At 46.2% G+C, this 24,617-nt stretch overlaps 1 protein-coding gene across 1 annotated transcript in view; it reads left to right on the top strand.

The window, feature by feature from the left end:
- CAMK1D (calcium/calmodulin dependent protein kinase ID) overlaps window positions 1–24,617 on the top strand; it is a 417,159-nt gene that overhangs the window by 357,046 nt on the left and 35,496 nt on the right. The window contains exons 5-6 of the mRNA XM_022580319.2: window positions 2,364–2,490; window positions 22,925–23,000. Coding sequence (XP_022436027.1) covers window positions 2,364–2,490; window positions 22,925–23,000 — 203 coding nt within the window. The remainder of the gene's footprint in view (window positions 1–2,363; window positions 2,491–22,924; window positions 23,001–24,617) is intronic.

Genomic DNA, 24,617 nt, shown 5'->3' with positions numbered 1-24,617 from the left:
TAATGTAAGATTAGAGCACAATTTGAGATGCTACCCTACCCCCACAGGTGGCTATACCTCTTTCTCCCTTCAGAAAGGTATTCTTGTGTCTTCTTGCCCCAGAAGCTGCTAACGATGATCAGTTGTCTTTTTTTCAAAACAAGCGAAATGTCCACTGTTGCCTCCTCCTGTTAGGCACTGTTGCCCTTTGGAGCTGGATCATTCTTTGCTGTGCGAGGCTGCCCTGTGTATGTTTAGTAGCGTCCCTGGTCTCTACCCACTAGATACCTGTACCAGTCCTGAAGTTTTGACCACCAAAAAATGTCTCTAGGCATTGCCAAATGTCTCCTGGGGGGCGAAATTGTCCCCAGTTGAGAATACTGGATCAGGAGTATGACTATAGGTAACATGAACTTTACAGGAAGTGTTGATTCAGATCTTTTAGAAGCTTGTTATGTGAACAAGCGTTGGAATTGACATCCCAAGTCGAGTATTGGCCACAAATTGTCTTGCAAAGATGCCGTAAAATACAGAAAAATAATTTTTCAGTGAGTCCTGGGCCTCATAGGATCCCAGGAAGCGTTGTAAGATCCCCTCCCTCCTCCTGTCCCTCCACCCCTCACAGCCCTCCTAGTGGGGGCCTCCACCCACATCATCCCTGAGCCCATGTTCCCTCCCACTTTTTCCCTGTTCACCCCTCCCCGCAAGTAAAGCCCTGCTGTGCTTACTAAGCCTTGAGGTGAGTAAAAGCATTGACCTAAGCTGAGAATGACCAGTCCACTGAACCCTCCTTGGTGATTGCCCTTCAGAAGAGCAGTTTACTGATCCAAATGCATCTCCTGTAGGAGGAAGGTATCAGGAGAGATTCTGGGCTCTTAGGCTGTCTCCCGCCTGGATGCAGCCTTGCCTAGGAGCATGAGATCCTTGACTTTACAGCTGTAGAAGTACTGGGACAGGAAGTCATAAAATCAGAAACTTTAAAAAAATATTCTCTTTGCACCCATGATTGGATTCTTACTGTTCATCAAAGGCGAATCCCTAAACATTCAGAGAAACCATGAACCACGTGCACTGTTTGGTTAGATTATTTCCTCTGCTTTCTAAGTGTTGTTGTTTCTACTATTGATTGGCTCATTTTATTCTAGTTTAAAAGGAATTGAAAGCATCCTCAAGCATGCATTTGATTTTCTTCTAATTTTATGCTTCATCCACAGGATTAAAGTCACTGTGAATGATGTGTCATGTTATTTTGAGTGAGGGGTAGTATTTTTTTCCTTGGGGTTCAGTTAAAGAAAAAAATGGTCCTGACACATGTTAAAATGGTAAGGAAGGCTTTATTCAAGACTCCTGCAAGAGGGGCATTGCGTTAGGGGAGAGAATTGGGCTCCACTGCACATGTGGCAAGGACACATGGGGATGTATAGCCGTTGAGCAGAGTGAGGGGTCATGGATGGAAAATTACTGCAAGGGTGGGGGGATGCTTGCTCAACATCTCCCTCCGTCTCCATAAGCCCCGCCCCCATTTTTTGCCAGAAACAACCAGATTCCCCAATTTTCCACAAGATGTCATACAAACGAAACTTTGCTGTCTCCTGGTTTACCCCAGGATTGCCATCCGTAAGCCCCTCCCATGTAGACACCACGGGGGTGCCACTGATGTACAGACTTAGAGTGGAAACGGGAGCTGTAATCGGACCTTTGCTGCATGTCGTGCATTACTGCTGCCTGAGCTCTGACATTTTACAGTCAGGGAAGCAAACGAGGAACCATCTTGACCCGTCTTCTACAGAAACAGAGCTTTTAAGGACGCATGGCTAGAAAGCTCTAGATCTTCCGCCTCCGATTCATTCCGTGATGACCTCCCCCTGTTTCCCAGGGAGCGGAGTGCTCGGATATCAGCTGGCCCAGGATAGGGGGAAGTGCAGTTCATGTGCCCGAGCTATGGACACAGGACGTCCCTTAGGGCGGGGAGAGAGACCCTTAGGTTGGAGACAGGTTGCTGACAAGGGTCAGAAAAAAGAAACCGAATAGCACCTGCAAAGACAGTTTTCTTTCTGGGAATCTCTGTGCCCCTAACCCAAGAAATGAATTGACAAGTCTGAGAGGCATCTGCTTTCTAGTTGCCTCAATATATGGTTCATTGTTCTTAAGTAGAGAAAATACTAATAAGGGAAAGGGGCTCACATTTATTGAAAATCCATAAATGCCCAATACTATATAAGGCACCCTGCATTGTTTTCACTAAACACTGCTTTTCTTAAGGCATTTACTGTGTCTAAAGGTCAAGTCTGTTCTTCCATTGTCATTAAGTTTTGGTGGTTTGGTGAGGCTCCCACAAGTAACCCAGCTTTTAAAACAGATTTTTTTTTTACATTTCTTTTTAGCCTGAGAACCTATTGTACTACAGTCAGGATGAAGAGTCCAAAATCATGATCAGTGACTTTGGATTGTCCAAAATGGAGGGCAAAGGAGACGTGATGTCCACAGCCTGTGGGACCCCAGGCTATGTTGGTAAGGACTGCGCGTGTGTGTTTTCCCACTTGTCAACCTGATCGCTTGTCTTAAGCATTTGAGCCTGGCACGTGATCACAGCTGCCTTCGTTTCCCTTGAGGGAGGAATAAAAGATTGAGAGACACTGGAATGAGTTTGAAGGGAAGTGAATTTCCCCTGAAACCTTTTAATCGTTGGGTGGAAATCCCGTTTGATTTGGGTGTGGGCCTGTGTGGAGGCCAGGAATTGATTTGGGTGAATTCCCAGGTTCTAAGACCAGAAATATGTCATGTGTATCTATGTTTTTAAATGATTTACAGTGACATGTGGGATGACAATAAGGTGCAAACACACATAAAACAAAATGTGGAGATAGAAACACGTAGAAAGAAAATATTGATAGAAGGAATCTGGTTCAGACCTTGACCAAGTCACTCTCTTTAATTAGCCAACCCTGATTTGTCCTGGAGAAGCCAAGAATTAAAGTTTTTTCTAAAATCAGAACCCCAGAGATCCTTTGTCCCTGACACTCAGAATGCAGAAAATGCTATGGCAGATCTGAACACATACTGAGACTCAACTTCCATCTTCTGGGGGCCCAGAGAAAGGCCATCAGAACTGTGTACGAAGTTATCGAGGCTTCCATTTACATGACTGTATTCATTCATCCAGCAAGTGCCTGCTATGTACCAGATGCTGTTCTAGGCACTGGGGTGAAGACAGTGAATGAGACGGAACACCTGCCCTCGTGGAGCTGAACTTTTAGTTGGGAGAGACAGGCAGAAAAGAAACAGGTGAACAGGGGCATTTCAGATCTTACATGCTGTGAAGAAGACAAAACGGGAGTGTATGATAGAATGACAGGTGTGAAGAGGGGTTGGGACAGTTAAGGGGACAGGAGGAGACTCAGGCATTAGCCTTCATGACGCGAAGCAGCCCCAACCATGGGAAAGTCAGGGGACAGAGTTCCAGGTAGAGGCACCAGCTTGTGCTGGGGAGGGAGTGAGTACAAGCTAGGAAGGTCTAAGAGCAGGACGAACTGAGACTGGAAGAGGCTTTGAGAAAATGGAGACCAAGGCTGAATTCTCATCATACAGACCATGATGGCTTTTCTTAATGAGAACAGTAAGCCTGCCCTGAAGGAGAGGAGGTGATGTTATATGACCAATGTTATTCCTGTTTGTTTGGGGATACAACCACGTGACCTTCCCAGGCAGACCGAGGGAAGCAGGCCTCATGCTAAACGGGTCTGGGGCCCAGAGCATGGTCAGAAACTTCGAAAGACCTCGGAGGCACTTCAGGGCCCTCCAAGTGCTTGCATGATAATGGGCGTTAAGTCATCACTGTTAATGTCACAGCTGTTGCACTTTTAAAGGAACTCAGGAGAAAAGAACAGACTTGAGGGGAATAGAGACTAAAATGAGGGGAAGGGAAGGAAGCCACAGATTTAGGAGGAGATCAAGATGGTATAAATGTGGGAGGGGAGGAAAAGATGTGGTCAGTACCTGTTAGCTCTTGACTGTCACAGTACCCAGGAATTTTGTCCCTGGGTTGTGTGTATGCACTAGATACAGAAGGGGAGATGGTTCTGATCGTGTTTGCGAAGCCAGCACATCTGATGGAGATGCATGGCAGGGTGAGCAGTCCCCGTTCTAGGAGAGAAAAGTCATGGTTTCAGGAAGAGCTTGGACTCCATCAGGAGGATTTGGATCAGCAGCTGTGGTGTGAGATGCACGTGTAGACACGTGTGTGCCCTGAGGTGGGGGCCGTGGGTGGAAATGTGAGCGTGAGCGGTGTGTGTGTGTGTGTGGAATTTCTCCAGTTCAGTCCAAGCCACCAGGCAAGCGGCAAATAAAAATGAATGAGACAAGCTTATTCTCATTTCTCTTAAAAGACAGGGAGGAAAACAGCCGGTTCCAACCATGGTGAGTCATAGGCATCAGAAAATGGACAGGCCTGTGAGGTCATGGGGTCCAGTCTCCTGGCTGGAATGGCTTTGCTCTGCTCCGCAGGGGCTGCTGCCCAGGCCACGCCGGGCGAGGAAGCTGAGGATGCTGTAGCCGCCCAGCTCCTGCTTCAGGACGTGGGCTCTGACAAAGAATGTGCATATTTACATATGCATCGTACTCTTCTCATATTTGGCTCTGACGTTGGAAAGCTCTAGCACTTTCTGAATTGATTTTCGCTTTTTTACATTTTGACAGAGCTTGTGGAATGGCAGCTTCTCTGGGTTTCTAAGTGGCTGCCATCCTAGTGGTCTGGTTGTGTTTAGATGTCAGTCCCTGATGAGTCTGGGAACCGGGACTGGTGTTTGGATGTGGCCTTTGCTTTTTTACCCTAAATGGTGGCAAGTGGAGCCATCGGGTAATTTTGTTGTCAGATACAGAGTTTTCTTGGAGTGAAGGGGGGAAAAGGAGGACTATGGGAATATAGCAATTCTGTTTGTTCACATTTATTGAGCACCAAATTCTTGGGGGACCTTTTAGAGTAAGAAAGGGGCGACACTGGGGAGCTTGTGTCTATGTAGACATGCCTTGGGCAGTGAGCAGCTGAGCTTAGGCTGTTTCTCCCCAACAGTCTGCATGGCAAGCTCCTATTCGGCCATCAAAGCCCAGAGCTTACATGACCCTCTTTTTGTTTTTTTTTTAAGTTTATTTATTTGTTTTTATTTTTGGCTGTGTTGGGTCTTCGTTGCTGTGCGCGGGCTTTCTCTAGTTACGGCAAGCGGGGGCTACTCTTCATTGTGGGGCGCGGGCTTCTCATTGTCGTGGCTTCTCTTGTCGCAGAGCATGGGCTCTAGGCATGCGGGCTTCAGTAGTTGTGGCACGTGGGCTCAGTAGTTGTGGCACGCAGGCTCAATAGTTGTGGCTCGTTAGCTCTAGAGCGCAGGCTCGGTAGTTGTGGCGCACGGGCTTAGTTGCTCCATGGCATGTGGGATCTTCCCGGACCAGGGCTCGAACCCATGTCCCCTGCATTGGCAGGCAGATTCTTAAGCACTGCACCACCAGGGAAGCCCTACACGACCCTCTTTTGACTACTTTCCCAACATCCATCCTCTCCTTTGTCATCCTGGTTCTTTTCCTTTTCTTACCACATTGCATCAGCTTCCATATTTATCCGTGTCTCTCCCCCTCTCCACTAGAGCAGGGGCTCTGGCTTACTCATCTTTGCACAGATGCTTGTTGAATTCAATAAAAACCTAAGCTTCGTAAACATGAGAGATTTTTTATTTCTCTGCTCCCCTTCTCTTCATTCAGCATGTGTTTATTGAATTCCTGTTATGTGTCATGCACAGGAGTTTGGTGTTAGGAATACAAATACAAATTAGATAGAGTCTCTGACCTCAGAATGTTCACAGTCTTGTGTGAGAGAGGGCTAACAGGTAAATTGAATAATGTATGGTAAGTGCTACATTATGCCTCATTCAAGAATTATTTATTTAGTGCCTACCTTCTGTGCTAGGCACTGGAGATGCATCAGTAGAAAGAAAAAACAACAGGTAGAAATCCTCAACCTCGTGGTACTTACATCTGAGTGAGAGGGAAACAGGCTATAAGCAGACAGCTAAATATATTAATTAGTATCTTAGATGGACATGAGTGCTATGCAGAAAAATAAAGCAGGAAAGACAATAGGAAGTGTGTGTGTGTCTGTGTGTGTGTGTGTGTCTGTGTCTGTGTATGTGTGTGTAGGGGGTTGTCATTTTAACTACACTGATCAAGGCAGCCCTCAGTAAGAAGGTGACAGTGGGGTAAAGATATGATTGCAGTGAAGGAGCCAGCCATGCCGTTATTGGGAGGAAGAGCTTTCCAAGGATGGTTCAAAGGCCCTGGGGCAGGAGTGTGGGAGGAGCAACAGGAGCAGGGTGAGAAAGGAGGAAGTCTGAGAAGCAGAGGGCAGGGCATGTGCAGACCAGGACTTAGAAGTCGCTGTCACGACCATGGGTAGCTGGAAGCCGCTGGAGGGATCTGAGGTAACGGGTGACATGATCCAAATTTCACCAAGATCCCTGTGGGGGACAAGCTGGGATAAGGAGAGGTGGCAGGGGGGACAGGGCCAGGGTGGAAAGAAGGAGACCAGTTAGAAGGCTCTGGAGTCGTCCAGGTGACAAATGGTCGGGGCTGGGTCAGGTTGGCAGAGTGGAAGTAATGAGACGCTGTGGGATTCCGAATATGATGTGCAGGTGACGTCATCAAGATTTTCTGAAAACCCAGAAGTAGGGTTTGAAAGAGACGTCAAGGGTAATTCCAAGGGTTTTGGCCTGAGTCCTTGGAAGGGTGCAGTTGCCTTTAATTAAGATGTGGGGAGAGAACGTTGCAGAAGTATCACCAGGGGTTCAGGTTTGGATTTGATAACGTCTGTGAGGTCAGGAAGGCAGCTGGAATAGGAGTCAGGCCTTGAGGGGAGATTCTCGTTTTGCACAGCAGTTCTGTCCTATAAAGTCACTGTGAGCACTGAACGGGCAGACCCTGAGCCCCACTCCCAGGGGAAATACAGGGCTGGGTTCCTGCGGGTCTCTAGTCCCAGCCCTGTCATCAGCGGGTCGATACTTGACCTTGTTATATGTGTATCTCTGTCCAGTGACGCTTTATTTAACATCGTTGCTGATTCATTACTGTTGAGCTTAGGCTGACAATGCTGTAACTCGCGCCTAAGTGAAGCTTATCAGACACGCGTTTTCTCCATAAGGCGCAGCCTTCTTGTGCTTGGGAGCACTGGACAGCACCTCGGCACTGACACCTGGGGGCCTTTTTTTTTTTTTTTTTTTTTTTGGCGGTACGCGGGCCTCTCACTGTTGTGGCCTTTCCCGTTGCGGAGCACAGGCTCCGGACGCGCAGGCTCAGCGGCCATGGCTCACGGGCCTAGCTGCTCTGCGGCATGTGGGATCCTCCCGGACCGGGGCACGAACCCGTGTCCCCTGCATCGGCAGGCGGACTCCCAACCACTGTGCCGCCAGGGAAGCCCTGGGGGCTGTTTTTAATAGTGAAATCAACAGAATGCACAAAAGTGTGGGAAAATGTGGCACTAACTGGACCATAAAAACTATAGTTCTTGTCACTGTGAGAGACAAAACAAGAGGGCAGAGCATTGCGGTGTTCGCCCTCAGCTGGGAGCGAGCACTCGGGTGACTCCCTGCCCACTCTGGGCAGGTCTACAAACGACCGCAAAAGCATCCCAAGTATTGATTTGGGGGCTGCAAATGAATTTTAGCGCGTAGGCAAATCTCAAATATGGATCCATGAGCTGTGGGGATGGATGGTATTTGGGAACTGATAGCCCCTGGTGCATTTTATTTGGTTTTTTTGTTGTTTGGGGTTTTTTGTTTTTGTTTTGTTTGGCCTTACCACGCGGCATGTGGGATCTTAGTTCCCCGACCAGGGATATCGAACCCGTGCCCCCTGCAGTGGAAGCGCAGAGTCCTAATCACTGGACCTCCAGGGAAGTCCCCTCTGATGCGTTGTAAAGCCATGAACCTGGATGGAATCATCAAGCAGGGGGTGGGTGTAGATGGAGGAGAGGAAAGGTTCCAGGGCTGAGTCCCGGGGACTCAGAGGGACAGAGAAGGAACAGTGAGTGAAGTAGGAAGAGAACCAGGGGAGTGTGTGGCATCTGGACAGTACTTCAAGGAGGATGAAGTGCCTTGTGTCATTTGTGGCTACTAAGTCAGGTAAGATAAAGACTGAGTGGGGACCACTGGTTTGGGGAACCTTAAATTATAGATTAATCGAACAACTAATTATTTCTGTGGGAGCCTGGTAGTCAGAGTAATGCTGCAGAGATGAAACAGGTCTTCATCAGAGGACCCCAGTGTGCTCTCAGCCTGGGGCTGGACACAGCCCCGTCCACCTGCCCACCCCCCCCCCCCAGCAGTCTGATGGGGACACTATTTGGAACCTTGGACACAGAAGCCACGGCCTCCTTTTTGCCGGGCAGTTTTTCATTTGAACAGGGCAGAGCCATTAGGCATCTACGGGAGAGAAGGGAGGGAGTACTGTTCCCCTGCTGCCCATCCTGGGGGCCACACGTCCCAAGAGCCCAAGCTGGGAGCAGAGGACGGCTGTCGGCTTTAGTTCAGATTCCTTCGAGGCAGAGTTGGTTTCCATTGGTGAGCGCAGTTGTTTTGTTGTTGTGTCAGTTATGACCTAAATGACTCTTCAGCTAAATAGTTAGTTTCACCAACCTCAAGTTACTACTTCAATTTAAATGAGTTCTCTAATAATGAAGAAATAATGGGAAAAGGGCTGTTTATCCCAAGTATCCCAAGGCACAAGGTACCCTGGGAGAAAGCAAAGGAATCTGAGTCTTTTGAACTTCACCCTTGACCCTTAGCAGCCGCCTGGTCCTTACACACCCCGTATAAGGAACCAGGGCCCATGCTGAGTGTCAGGTCACTGATGACAGGAGATGGCGGGCATCTCTCCATCCAGGTGTATTGCGTTCCTGCTGCAGGCGGCGCCTAGGGCTCTGTCAACACCTGGGGCTCCTCCAATGCAGTATGGCCAGTGGGTGATATGGATCCTTGTAAGGTATCGTGTTTGCAGTATGAAGTAACTGACATAGTTCAGAAGCAGCCTCACAGATACAGGCGAGAGACGGATCAGTAAGGGCTAGAACCAGCAGGGGAAAACTCATAGAGGAGGCAAGATTTGAGGGAAGGGTGGGACTCGGGCCAAGATGAAGGGCTTACGGATGCAGGCGAGCAGGAGAACGAAGGTCCAAGGTCATGAATGGCTTCTGGTATGTAGGGCCTGGGGGAAATGAGCAGACTCACTTGGGGAGGGAGGGCATGCATAAATAAGTTCTTGGAGAGAATTGAGGAGAAATGATAAGGCCGTCTGGTGGCAGTCAGGTCCTCAGGGTAACATGGTGACCGTTAATGTGGTATTGACCTGGATTTAGAATCCATTTAATTGAGTCAGATATAACATTCCCCTTGGCATCGCCAATAAGAGATGAAAGTCAGAGCTGAGAAAGTTTGTAAAATGATTTATGCAACTTGCTCCACTGCGTTAATTAAAATATCCACACGGGCTCTCTTGAATCACTAAATAGGAACCATAAGTCACAGAAAGCACCCATGTCAGTCATGTAATTGACAAGACACTACAAGATGACAAATGTACTTCTGTTCTGTAGAAGGAAGCCTGTCGCTTTATTTCTCGATGTTGCTATTTGCACACCGATGTGATTTCTCAGATTCTATGGGAAAATTAAACTCTTCTAAAAGAACTTTGAACCTTTGTCTCTAGATGAAGTGACAGAGTGCCTCAGCAGAGGAGGGCAAGCCTGTGCTCTTACTTATTCTTCCAAAGAGTAGTCTTTCTTATTCAGGGATTGCAAACTGCACTTTTAGAAAGGGCAAGAAGGCTGGGGTGGTGCTGGGTGGCAGGACTCCTAACTGCTTTGTGATGTTTGCCTTTGAGCAACATGAGACTTGCTTTTTTCATCGAGCCTTTTTGAATGATGATACATCCCTTTGCAGTATTCCATTTGGAGTGCATACTGGAAAACACTCTTTCATTATTGAATGTTCCTCAAAAATAGGAAGGTGCATTTCTGTCTGATCCGTCATTGTGTTTATAAGCAGAGCTACATCTTGGTTCTTTACAAGGTGGCTCATTGTTATATTACTTAAAGTGTGAAGAAGGAGGCATTCCAGTTTCTTCTCGCAGCTTAGTTGCCTGCATAGACATTGCCAAAGTCTTTGGTCTAGCCCTGGCTTAACTTGTCTAAAATAGTTTAAACAAGTTTCGTTGTGTTCTCTTCTAAGTGGAAATGGAAAACAGTTGGTTCAACATTCTCAGCATATTTTTTCACCATTAAAGGAATACTTTTAATTCATGGGATCATCGCATTTTTAAAGCTTGATAAGGGGCTTGAGGTTAGGATGAGACCTTGGAAACCAGGGGTTCCAGGAACCAGGGTTCCGTTTGGGGATGAGGGACTGTTCTCAGAGCCACCCAGCCTGTAGCTGGTGGCAGTCACAGCAGTGGGTCTTGACTGTGAGATTCTCTCTCTGCCATTGCTTACATGCAAGGAAGGCCTGAGCCCTTCCCTTAAAATCTTGGGTTCTCAGTTTCTCGTATGTAAAATAAGCGTGATGACTAATTAGTCATCAAATCGGGCCCTGCCGCTTACCCCTTACAAAACCAATACTCACAAATGTTGACAGAAAGGAAGGTTGCCTTTAATCTGAATGCCGGCAATCTGGGGAGATGGTCAACTCAGCGTCCCCCCAAAACTACCTCCCAAGATTCTGCTCCACCATGAAAGCTTTTAAAGGGAAACAGGGAAGTAATCTCGGTGAATCTTTGAGGTAGGGGGTCAGAGTTGTCGCCATCCCCACTGTGTGCAGGCTGGGTGCAGGCTGGTCGAGTCCTCGTGATCTTTCTTTAGACCCCACCTTGTTCACACAGTTTGCAAGATTACTGAAGGGAAGCTAAGGAGGAGATCTGGTCATGTGTCAGTTACTTACTTTTCATTCCTACTTCTCTGGTCTATGAAAGAACCAAGAAGTTAGGCAAAGTATTGTGTGATCAAAAGATATGAAAGGTGTGCTCGGGCTGGAGATGAGTAGAGCATGGGGCGCCTGGTTTAAGGTTAGTGACAAGGCAAAGGGGCACCTTCTGCAAAGAGCTCTTTCCCGCAGAGTTTTTTCCTGCCAAGAGCTGCTTACGCATTGACCTCCATGATTTTTTTTCTGGCTCTGCTGTTCTGTATTTCTACAGATGTGTGACTTAGTCGCCTTTAAGCGTATAAATATTCGTGTGTCAAGGATATTGACTGTCGTTTTTTCCCATCTTCACTCAGAACAGACAAGAAAAAATTCGGTTAAGTTGCCATCATCCATCTCTGTCCTCCTGAGCCGGCTAAGTCACGCAGTTCCTTTTGTCTTTCCTCGTAGATCCTCTGTTCCTGCTGCTTTAATCTTCACCCTTCTGTGTGGTCATTTTCTCCCAAAGAGCTCGGTTTTTATTTGTTGTTCACTTAAATACCATATTTTAGTGCACGGCTCTGAGCATTACCTCATTGTTCTCACCCTCTCAGACTGTTAGCGTTGAGACAGGATTTTATGTAACTGATAAATTGTCACACAGGGCACGGATGAGTAGGCAGAGGACCCACATCAGAACTTTCTCGTTCCTTCTCTCTCAGCAGCGACTCAGTGCCAGCCAGCAGCGACCGTTTCATCACACTGGGCGCTTGCAGCCAGCCCCCGTTTGTCAGAGAGAACAGCGCCTCCCCACGTGGGGAGACTTGTAGGGCCTGGTATTGGCCTTGACATAGTGAATATGGACGAGGACAGAAGCTCATGATCAGAATGTGTGCCAAGTAAACCCAGCCCTGCCCTGGAAAAGCCCCCACCCCACTAAATCCCTCTTAAAACTATTTGTAAAGCACTCTCCAACCTTCTGGAACTCCCGACGGCTCCTCTCTCAGTACTTGAATCCTGGGATGGAGTTTCATGGTTTCTAAACTGGTACCATTTTGCGGTGGTGGAGAGGAAAGAAGCACTGCAGCATTTTGTAACTTACTCTTTTTTTTTTTTCTTTTAATGTTTATAAACCAAAACACTGGAATGACCATAACAGTATTCTTCATGTTGAAGTGTAGCTCATCAGATTTCAGAAGTGAGGAGGGCTTCAGTGCAAAGTAACCATCCGGTTGCGGTTCACAAACCCGTTAGGGCGGAGGTGGAATCCTGGGACAACCTGCAAGGAACGCATTACGGGGTTATCCGTTGCCACATTGCTCTAAAACGCCTTACTCAGAACATTTTTCTTCCTCTGTAGCACTGAGTTCCAGGTCTCTCCCACATTTGAAAACACCAGATACCAGCTGCCCTCCCGTTTTCCACTCCCTTCCCGTTCCTTAGTCTCTCCCCACCACCCATCAGCCACATTTTGGCTTCGGCGGCATTTGAATCATAACCCAGCTCCGATCAGACTGGTAATGAGAAACCAGGATGGTGCTTTAATGGGGACTCTTCATGCCTGTGGTAAAATTCAAGAAGCTACTAGGAAAATCCAAGTGAGCTGCTCATCTGTGATGCATTTTTAGTAAATTACAGCTCTAGGGGAGGGTGAGAAAGAGCTAAGGAACCTATAACCCCCGGAAAGAGAACAGAGCTGTCCCAGGAAGCTTCTGCTCCTCTCGTGCAGCTCCGGGCTGAAGACAAACCACCGGCGAGGAATGATTCTGTATCTCGGCTGTGTTTTTATTTGCCAGCAATCCAGGCTGCAATCCTCTAAACCTAGGTGAAGCAACACCTGCCTATTAAGATGCTCACAGTAAAGCCCCTCAGCGCATTTTTTTTTTTTTTCTTTTTCAATACCTCTCCTGCTGAAAGTTCTACTGGCGGGAAGCAGACCTGAGTTCAGTACCACCTCCTCGTTGTAATGCAGCTCTTACTGAGACTGGATGCTCCTCTGAGCTGTATGCCTGAATCTTACTTTCCTTGATCTTAGGATTTTATTTACCGTCTCTGAACAGCCCACTGCTGGGTAGAAAGGTCCTCTTTCTCTCCCACTGTTTTTTTTTTTTTACAATGTTGCGTTACTTTCAGGCGTACAGCAAACTGATTCCGTTATACATATCTATATCTATATAGACATATATATGTATATCTATTCTTTTTCAGACTCTGTTCCCTTGTAGATTATTACAAGATATGGAGTAGAGTTCCCTGTGCCATACGGTAGGTCCTGGTTGGTTATCTATTATACATAGTGGTATGCATCTCCCACTGTTTCAGTGACATCCTTTTCACCACAATGATGACACGCAGTGTCACTAACTCTTTGGAACTATATTACAGTTTGGTTTAAGACTATCCCCTTATCCTCCAGCAGAGGAGCTCTGTCCCTTCTCACTACCTGTGGAAATCCCTTAGGGACAGGAAAACTTGGATCAAGTGTCCTTGGACACAAATCCGTAACGGTACGGTTGGCCGTCTGGATCCACGGGTTCCACATCCTCGGATTCAACCAACTGCAGATCAAAAATATTTTTGAAAAATTGCCAGAAAGCTCCAAGAAACAAAACTTGAATTTGCTGCTTACCAGCAACGACTTACCCAGCGTTAACACCGTGTTAAGTGTTACGGGTCATCTAGAGGTAAAGTGCGCAGGAGGGTGTTGTAGGTAATATGCAAATACTATGCCATTTCTTTATGTATGGGACTCCAGCATCCACCGATCTTGGTGTCCACAGAGGGTCCTGGACCCCCATCCCCACAGATGCTGAGGGACTACTGTGTGCCTTAGAATGAGGGGACACCTGCAGCCCTACGGGTGAGCACAGATTCTTTTCCATGAAGGCCTAACACTGGGACAGACTGGCAGGTGCCCTTCAAGACAGGAAACTGAGGCACAGAAAGATGATGAATTCGAGGGACACTGGTGCAGAGCCCAGCCTCTCATTCTGTCCTCTGAGTCAGTGCTGGGTCAGAGGTGACAGATGCTAGCACCAGCCTACAGGTGCACAATCTGATTTTAAAACCCGCATGGAAGTTCCGTGCTCTCCCATGAGACCACCTACTCCTCTCTTAGGCTCCTTCCTGTAAAGATGCTATCACGTTGCCGGCCTGCCCAGCAGAATGGAACTTGAATCCAGGCCCCCTGACCCCTAGGCCTCCTGACCTCCTTTCATGAGCAACTTGGGAAAAGCCATGATATCAAAAGAAGACTCCACCCCCTCTGACCATGACTGGCATTCGTGTCTCAGAGCCTTTTCCTCCCCACCATGGCATGCATTAAGTTCAAGTCAGATGCCTTTCTCCGTGGCCTCCTCAGGGAGGCGAGGCCAGCCAGCAGGGTCAACAGATGAACCTGAGACTAAGCTGTAGGCTGGCAGGTTGCCCATCTGCCTGCGCGTCTGTCTGCTGACATCATAGGCTACATAGTAGGTTAGAAGTTTCAGGTTCATTTTCAAAGACAGAAGCTTGTTCAAAGACAGGTAGAGGTGCTGATCTGAGTGTTTTGTCAGCTTTGTTTCAGCAGGTGGCACAGATAGCAGCAGTTGTACACACTCCAGAGAATTAGGGAACGCACCCAGTGTTCATAGCAGCACCGTTTACAGCAGCCAAGACATGGAGGCAACCCTAAATGTCCATCGACATTGGATAAACATGAATGGATAAAGAAGATGTGACATACACGCACACACGTACACACACGCACGCACAATGGAATATTCCTCGGCCATGAAAAAGAATGAAATAATGCCATTTGCAGCAACATGAATGAACCTAGAGATGATCATGCTAAGTGAAGTAAGCCAGACAAAGATAAATACCATATTACGTCACTTATATGTGGAATCTAAAATATGACACAAATGAACTTATTTATAAAACAGAAACAGACTCAGACATAGAAAACAAACTTACGGTTACCAAAGGGGAAAGGGGGTGGGGAGGGATAAATTAGGAGTTTGGGATTAGCAGATACAAACTATTATATATAAAATAGATATACAACAAGGTCCTACTGTATAGCCCAGGAAACTATATTCAATATCCTATAATAAACCATAATGGAGAAGGATATGAAAAAGAATATATATATATATTCTTTTTCATATTACTGAATCATTTTGCTGTACACCAGAAACTAACACAACACTGTAAATCAACTATACTTCATTTAAAAAGAAAAAGAATTAGGGAGAAAATTAGGATATGCCCATTTTTATAACCAGTCTTCCAGAATAATCTTTAAACACCCCTTTAAAAAAGAATTATAATTGGGGCCAATGAAAACAAGAACTGGTTAGAACTGGGCATTGCACCCTTGTAGGCGAGAGCTCAGGACAATGGGGTTGGGAATCTTGATGACACCTGGCCTGGAGGTAGGAGAGGGTGGGGCTGGGGGAAGGAGGGGGGCAGGGCAGGGAGAGGAAATGTGGAAGGAGCACAGCCTCTCCCCTCAATAAATGAAGAGCCACGAAGGGGCCACGCGCAGCCAGAGGTCCTCGGCCATCACATGGATCTCTAATATCGGGACAAATGGTCCTGATGCCCACAGCGCTGTCTGTCAACCATGACGAACAGCCTGCTCCTGCTGCCGTGCCTAGGCTGGACCAAGGGGGGATGATGATGTAAACGTGTTGGTGATGAAGTGACCACAAGGATCAAGAACTAGATGAACAAAGGGACCAACTGGCTCCTTCCAACTCTAAGATTCAAGTTTTCCTGACCTGCCCTTCCATCGCGTGTGGGCCCAGCTCTGTCCTGACTTCTGAGGGTTTTCATCAAAAGGGTGGAAATCTTCATTTATGAATCATTTTATGTTACGCTAGAATCGAAGGAAAGTGCCAAAAGATATCAAGAATCCGTTCAGCCTTAATTCTAGAGAGTAATAAAACCTACATTCCTTTTGCTCCTATGATCTTTCCAACTTTTCCTCCTTACATAACAACTACTAATTATACCCATACATATGTGCTGCATATTTCCTTTAAGCCTCATAACAACCCTAAGAGTTGGGCTCTCTTAATGTTCCCATCTAACAAAATGGAGGCTGAGAAAGATTAAGGGACTTACCCAAGTCCACACATGTAGTAAGTGGCAGAGCCTAGGTTTCTTTCATTGAAAAGCCAATGTGCCCGACTATTTAAAACTTCTTAAATCCAGACAACTAAAGTCATTTTAAGTAACAAGAACCTAAATCCCAGCAACCATTTCACATCCTTCAGACCTCTCCTACTCTTTCATCTTTACGCCTATTACTTTATTCTTGGAAAACAACATGAACAACGTGCATATACTTCTGTTAACAGCACCACTAGCCACAGCGATTTCTTTCCCCGGCTGTATCTTTCTCATTCTCTTTGCACCTTCCCCATCATTTGACTATTGGAGGTAATATTTTCTTTCCTTGGATATTTTTGAGTTTTATTTAGAGTGAGTTCAGTATTTTCAGGGTTGGATTTTGACTGAGTTAAACTTAAAAATCAACACCACCTCTCCCATCTTGCCATGATCTTGTCTGACTCTGATCATCGTCCTTAGGAGGGCGGCCGAGGCTGGCACTACGTCTGTGGCTTGTGTGTACCCTCAACGCCCTGGAGAACAGGTGTGCCATGAGGGCAGGGGCCAAGTGTGCTTTCGTCACCCGTAAAGCCAGTGCCTGAAGTGGGATGCATCCCATTAAATGATTGAATAAGGAGAAACACCACCACCATGGTTCTGGACCACAAGCTCTCCTTTTCCAGCATCGAGGGCTGCTCCTGCCACCCAGGGCTGCCCCTCCTGCTTGTGTCCCCACCCTTATCCCAGTAGAAGGGGTCATATTTGAAGTACGAAGAGGAGTGGTCCTCAAACATCCGTGGAGGGGAACAGATCACCTTGAACATGAACGTGGTAACACGATGAGATCACATTCTCCCCGCTCTCTGCAGAGACGGTTCTCAGCACATCCTTGGACGCAGGAAATGGGAGAATTCCTTTTCTGTTTTATGAGAGCCTGAGGACTGGTGACTGTGGCCCCCACCTTCACAAGCCACTGTCCTCGTTTCCAATTCCACTTGGTTAAGCCTTTTTTTCCTCTCTCTCTTTCAGTAAGGAAAATGGGCAACTTAGTTGTTTTAAAAACAACATGGAAAGTTTCTGAAATTCTGTTTTTTTTTTTTTCTGAAGTCTCTGGAGTCCTTCCCTTTACCAGGAAACCTTGCTCTGAATCAATATAAAACAGCTCGGTTTATAGAAGACGTTTCCCACCAAGTGGAATTTTCCACAGTGCGTTGGTAGTGAGTCTCACAGCAGTAAATTCAATTATTTTAAATTTTGAACGTACTGTTTCACTAAAGAGCGTGGGTTAAGCCTGGGGCTCAGAGGAGGGAACATCTGTCCACAGATCTCTCCAGTAGCTCGTGGGATGCTCTGCTGAGGCTGTGTGGTCTATATGGAGATCACTTCTGTTGACTGGTATAAATTAAGCTGATGGGATACCGTTTCTATCGGCAGTAGCCTCAAAAAACCTGAATTGATAGTCCCCAAGATCTGACCAGGAAGGAGGTTCTGAGAGATCATTTAACAGACTATCTTTTCTGCCATTTAGCCCTAGAACTAATAATTCTGAAATCCCTTTGAGAAAAGCTTTTAAAAGGAGAGCAACGTGAATGACAGACACCCACAGAGAATTAGGGCTAATTCTGGTTCTTTTATCTCCCAAATTCATGTCAGAAACAGGGCATGTATTCAGCAATTTATCTTACTTGTACCTAATACAGGGACTTCCCAAATGACAGTTGGCTTGCAATCCAAAATTTATTTGTGACCCTCTCATTGTTTTGTTCCTGTAGGTACTCACCAAAAATATTTGAGGCAGCTAAGTTTATTTGTAAATCAGTTGTCTGCCATTTGGAAAACATTTTCTTACAGAAATAATGGCGTGTGTGTTGAGTAGGTTGGGTTCAGTTGCATCACCATTTGGTGAACTACCAGAATGTACTAAGCCCTGAAAATACAGTCTAGAGATGTTCTCCAGCAGCATGAAGTCTGGACCTTGACAGTGTGATTCACACAGCAGTAAAGGGATGGATACGGTATAGTAGGAGCCTACCAGAGGCTAGTGTGTTACAGGTTTTTGATGAATAGACCTGGGAACCCAACTGTCATGGCCCAACACATGTCACCCAGGTGGAGCTGCCTCCACCCCACCCCTGTTCTCTCCACCTCTATTGTGGCTCTTAGCATTTGCCTTGAGGTGCTCCTATGTTGAATGCATACATATTTACAATTGTTATGTCTTCTTGGATTGATCCCTTGATCATTATATAGTGTCCTTCCTTGTCTCTTGTAACAGTGTTTATTTTAAAGTCTATTTTGTCTGATATGAGTATTGCTACCTTAGCTTTCTTTTGATTTCCATTTGCATGGAGTATCTTTTTCCATCCCTCACTTTCAATCTGTGTGTGTCCCTAGGTTTGAAGTGGGGCTCTTGTAGACAGCATATATATGGGTCTTGTTTTTGTATCCATTCAGCCAATCTGTGTCTTTTAGTTGGAGCATTTAATCCATTTATATTTAAGGTAATTGTCAATATGTTTGTTTCTACTGCCATTTTCTTAATTGTTTCTGGTTTGTTTTTGTAGGTCTTTTTCTTCTCTTGTGTTTCCCGCCTAGAGAAATTCCTTTAGCATTTGTTGTAAAGCTGGTTTGGTGGTGCTGAATTCTCTTAGCCTTTGCTTGTCTGTAAAGCTTTTGATTTCTCTGTCGAAACTGAATGAGAGCCTTGCTGGGGAGAGTATTCTTGTTGTAGGTTTTTCCCTTTCATCACTTTAAATATATCATGCCACTCCCTTCTGGCCTAAAAGGCTGACTTCAGCCAAGCCTAAGAGGCGGTCGGGAGGTTGGACCAGCCACCTATCTTGGATCTGTCCCTTCAGCACTTCTGGGTGGGTGGGTCTCTCTACTGCCACTGATAGCCACTGACAGTCCCCAGGGCCCAGGCCTTGAAATGCACTGGAGGAACGTGTATGCCCACCCCACTGGAGTCTTTCCCTTCTGCTATGGCTGTGCCAGGAAACTGAGCCCTTTCCTGCTCTGCCTGGGGTTGATGGCATCACCGACAAGCCACGGTGCTTCTTAATGACTGCTTTCTCTGTCAATAGCTCCAATTAAGTTATTTCAATTCAAAGCCTTCCTCTGTTAGAAGGTGTGGGGTTGGCCAGAGTCACTGCCAACCTCCCACGACACATGAATTATGCTGGGTACAATTAGGAGAGAAAATTGTGACCGTGCTCTGGGCTTCCTCAGCCTGGGAGCTCATTTGTTGTCCCAAAGTTTGTAAGTTGGATGCTGTGACTTTTTAGAATTACAGCTGAATTCTTGCCAGTGGTATAAGATTGATAACACAAGGGAGTTTGGCTGGTTCTCAAAGTGAAAATGGGTCTATGAAAAGATCAGAGAGAAGGGGATTCTCCCAGCACTCCAGCTGAAAGGGATCAAGGGAATGGAAGGAGGACCAAAACCAGATAAGTACAACAGTTGGCAAAACAATAGTGCCAACTGCAGGACGCAGACGGACAGCGGGAGAGAAAATATCCCACCTGACCTCAGGGGTTCATGATTTGTTCACCATATCAAATTGTCAGGAGGGTTTTGAATATTGTCTGAGAATTTATGTTTTTCAAGAATTACTATGAGATGACAAGTTAGCTATTTAAAGCTAGGTGGGCTTGTTCAAACAATGTCCCAAAGAACATTTGTTTCCAGGAATCATATCACAAAGGAAAATAGAATTTAAGCCATTCACGTGTGTGCCATCATACAATTTTAAAAATATTTTAAGTTGGTGAGAATTTTATATCCAAATCAGTTTGCTTTGTCTTTTTTTATCATGACGTTACACTTCTGGCTTCACTCTCTGGATTGGGTTCAAGTGCAATTAAGGACCTCACCAGAGGGCAAATGGTTCACCTGCCACCAACTGGTTAAAAATGTTTATATTTCATTGCAGTTGCTGTGACCCAGATAAGACACAACACCAAAGAGGACAAGACACGTTTGGCACAAGCACATAGAGTCCCACCACCAATGTAGATACCCTGGTATTTGTTAATCGTTTAGAACTTTTCCCTAACATCCATACTGTTGATCTAAATCAGAAGTCTTTTTATACAAAAGCATATACTTGATGTTATAAAGTTACTAGTTAAACAAAAATCTCATATTTTAAAAAATTTGTGTCATCTGTGGTTTCAAGAATCTAAACGTCCCAAGTAACATCCAAGCTCCGACTTGCATAAAAATCAGCCGCTTGCCTTTCAAGTCTCTGCAGCGCACTGCCCGATTCTCCAGAGCCCTGGAGCATTTGCCAGACGGCAGGCAAAGGGCCTGATGTGCAGGGGCCGCCAGGTGTGTGGATTTCGGGAGGGGAACCGCGTTCTTTATTCCTTTGTTTGCTGAACAATGGATGGTGGCCAGTACTTGCTGTTTTCTTTTTTTTTTTTTTTTTTTTTGCGATACGCAGGCCTCTCACTGTCGTGGCCTCTCCCGTTGCGGAGCACAGGCTCTGGACGCGCAGGCTCAGCGTCCATGGCTCACGGGCCCAGCCGCTCCGCGGCATGTGGGATCTTCCCGGACCGGGGCTCGAACCCACGTCCCCTGCATCGGCAGGCGGACTCCCAAGCACTGCGCCACCAGGGAAGCCCGCTTGCTGTTTTCTAACAGATGATGACGAGGAGGAGGATTTGTTCTTTTAAGAATCCTTCCTGCCCCATCCACAGAGGTGGTCAGGAGAACACAGAGGGTTAGCTCTTCCTAGGAGTCAACCCTGCTTTCTAGGGGCCAGGTCTTATACCCTCGTCAGTTGACATCTGGTTTCGTGGAGCATTTGGGCCAGGCTGTCTCACCAGCTCCCTGAAGAGCCCTGCAGACCCCGTGACGTGGAAGCCAGGGCCTCTGGCCCACCTGCTTGATGCGGCGCTCCTGATGCCTGCTGTCAGCTGTGCCGGGAGGAGGGGCCGGGTCAGATGTAGCTCTGTGAGCCTTTTCTGCCTCTCTTGAACTTTCCATCAGGCTACGAGGACGGCCCTGGAGGCTCAGAAATATGCTCCTTGCAGAACCAGTCCCCTCCCGCCACCTGTGCTCGTGTGGCTGTCAGACCAAAGCATCAGCTCTGAGAGCACCTTCCTCCTAAATCAGCAGGACGTTGGCTGTGGGAAATGGCTCCCTTTTGTCAGTTGCCATAATAGAAGCATCTGAGAAAGAGGCTCTTAGCAGTTCTGGGGAAGAGGGAGGATGGATTCAGTCAGCTCCCCATTATCTAAGGGCCACTTCTCCAGTCTGTGAGTTCCCCAGCTTTGTAGCGCTCTCTGCTTCTGCTACTGCATTGAGGGTAAACACAGCAAAGCCGTACAAACGTATTTATTTAGCTCTTATTAAATCAGAAGTTTGGAGGAATTGAGGCTGAAACCTAAAATTAGATTTGGGGATTATCTGTGGGTTGTATTTCTTACCATCATAACCAGAAACATCCAGCAAGAGTTTGTGTCCTTCTCTCTTCTCGCTCAGGAAGGTGCTTATCTGCAACAGGATGAGAGGGTTTCCCTGTTCATTTTTCTACAAAAGGACTTTGCTTAGAGACTGAAGAAAGACTCACCTTAACAGTCAGTAGATTCCAGTGGAAAGAGCTGGGACAAGGGTGAGATTGAATTGTGTTCAGATCCCAACTGGTCTATATCTCCTATGTGGCGTCAGAAAAGGAACATCTCTGAGGCTCATTTTCTTTATGGATCAGGAGCAGATAATGGCTAATTGGCAGAGTTGTTGAAGGGATTACAGTAGAGAATGTTTATGAATGACGAGGACGGGACCCAGGCCACACGGGCACTTAATTCGGGTTTGACTAAGTTGGTGTAGAGGCCTCTTGGCAGCTGGATCCTGGGGATAAGTGGCTTGATCTCTGAGTCCCCGTGCACCCTCACCTGTAACTTGGGAAGAAGGATAATAATAACTAAGCTCTTCCCCACCAAGAAAGGTTGTGGTGAGTTAATGCATCCCCATCGCATAGAACACACAGCTTAGCCTGACAAGTGCCTTGTAAGCTAGAGCTCTTTTTACTTTCTCTACCTTCTTAAACTTTCTGCAAAGTTTATCCTAGACACTTCAATCAGATGTATTTGCATAAAAAGGAGGTTTTACTTGTGAAGAAGGTTTACTTCCTTTCCTGTGTTTATTTACTCTTTGCACAAATATGTATGGCAGACCCTGCTGAGTGCCAGACACTGGGTGGGTATCCAACACTGGGCAGTAGCCACAGCCAGGAACAGGAAGTATGGGAATAGTACAAAATAAGCCAAGGCCCTGGACTGGTGATGCTTGATGAAGAGTGGGTTAGAACCAAGGAAGTGAGATTCAATAGCATTTTTCCTGTTTCAGAGATGAGAAAACAGAATGGCAGTATAGTGACAGATAACCCGCCCAGAACCTTAGAGAAGGAATCAGGAGCAGGCCTGAGGCAGGACATGGAGAGAAGGTTTTAGGTCTGAACTTGACTGTAAGCCCCATGAAGGCAGGGGGAAGGGGCTTCACCTGCCTGTCCCCACAGCACCTAGAAAGGCCCTACACAGGGCCCCGAAATGCTTCCTTGAACTGATTTGAGGTGAATCACACGCCAGGCCCCAGACTGAGTATTCTCTCCTCTCTGTCAGCCTGGTCTGAGCTATAGTACTTAGCCCAGCACTGACGTAAAATACCTCCTATCAAGTGTGCATTGATTGATGGATAACCTCCAGTTGTACACACACACAAATGCTCCCCTTTTGTCTAGTTACAAAAGCCAACAAATATATCAGATTGTGTCTGCCTACTCAGTTTCTAGAATCACAGAAAGTTCAGCCCACGTAGCAGACAAAAAGAGCAAAAAGCAAAAAACACCTAAAACCCGCCTTGTGTCTTAATCATTTAAATTGTCAGGCTTGTGTCTCTCCTTTGTTGTTTCACAGCTCCCGAGGTCCTCGCACAGAAACCCTACAGCAAAGCTGTCGACTGCTGGTCCATTGGGGTGATTGCCTATATCTTGTAAGTATGGCTTGCCACCTCGGCTTCTTTTTTCCTTTTTTTTAAAAAAAAACTGTGACAAAATATACATTTAATTTTGTACACCATTTTAACCTTTTTTTTTTTTTTTTTTGGCCGCGTTGGGTCTTCATTGCTGCGTGCAGGCTTTCTCTAGTTGCAGCGAGCAGGGGCTACTCTTCGTTGTGATGCGCAGGCTTCTCGTTGCGGTGGCTTCTCTTGTTGCAGAACACGGGCTCTAGAGCACAGGCCCGGTAGTTGTGGTGCACGAGCTTAGTTGCTCCGCGGCATGTGGGATCTTCCTGGACCAGGGATCGAACCCGAGTCCCCTGCATTGGCAGGCGGATTCTTAACCACTGCATCACCAGGGAAGTTCCTTAACCATTTTTAAGAGTACAATTCAGTGGCATCAAGCACATTCATAGCATGGCACAACGATCACCACCATCCATCTCTAGAACCTTTTCATCTTCCCAAACTGAAACCCACTAAATACTAACTCCCATTCGTTTCCCCCGAGCCCCTGGCAACCACCATTCTGCTTTCTGTCTCTATGAATTTGCCTTCTCTAGGTATCTCATGGAAGTGGAATCATAAGATATTTGTCCTTTTTTGTCTGTTTTCTTTTTCCACTTAGCATAATGTCCTCGGGGTTCATCTCTGTTGTAGTTAGTATGTGTCAGAATTGCATTCTTTCTTGAGGCTGAATTATTCCATTGTGTGTATATACTACATTTTGTTCATCCATCCATCAGTGGACACTTGGGTTGTTTCCACCTTTTGGCTATTGTGAATAAGGCTGTTATGAACACAGGTGTGCAAATATCTGTTCGAGTCCTGTTTTCAATGCTTTGGGGTGTATACTCAGAAGTGGAATTGCTGGATCATATGGTAATTCTATGTTTAACTACTTGAGGAGCTGCCATAATGTTTTCCAAAGCAACACCACCATTTTACATTCCCAACAGTGATGCACAAGGGTCTAATTCTCTACATCTTTGCGAACACTTATTTTCCATTTTTTCGTAATAGCTGTCCTAAGAGGTGTGAAGTGGTAACTTGTTGTGGGTTCGATTTGCATTTCTCTTACGGCTGGTGATGTGTTGAGCATCTTTTCGTGCACCACCTTGGCTTCGCTGGGGATACAAACCAGTATGAAAATATTAGAGCATGTCCAACAGAAGTCACAGTAAGAAAAATGTGATAAAAAACCAAAATTTAGCCTTTGAATTCCTCATTTCTTCTCAGGTGCCTTATCTCCATGACCCAGGAAATGCCATGGTCATAGGCTTGTTGCAGTTATTTTAGGATGATCAATTTTGGTTTTTATGTTTTGATTTGCTTAAGTCCACTGTAAAGTTACTTTTTAAGCTACAATTTCTTTTTGTAGTCATATTTTCAAACACTTACTATGGAGCATACTTTCAGGATAGGTTTAGGCCAATGAGTTTCTGAAATTGATCGGAAATGAATTTCTCCTCGTTAGCATCCCCAAGGAGGGGAATGTTTTCTCACCGGCAGAGCCCACTGCACACAACAAAAGGCTATGAGGGAACTCTCCTCAATATAATAAAGGCCATATATGACAAACCCACAGCCAACATCGTCCTCAATGGTGAA

The sequence above is a fragment of the Delphinapterus leucas genome, chromosome 2, assembly GCF_059928025.1.
Source record: "Delphinapterus leucas isolate spDelLeu-1000000601 "Yukka" chromosome 2, BTC_Dleu_Yukka2, whole genome shotgun sequence".
Lineage (NCBI taxonomy): Eukaryota > Metazoa > Chordata > Mammalia > Artiodactyla > Monodontidae > Delphinapterus > Delphinapterus leucas.
Note: the sequence above shows the minus strand (reverse complement) of the source record. Positions and strands in the feature narration are given on the sequence as shown.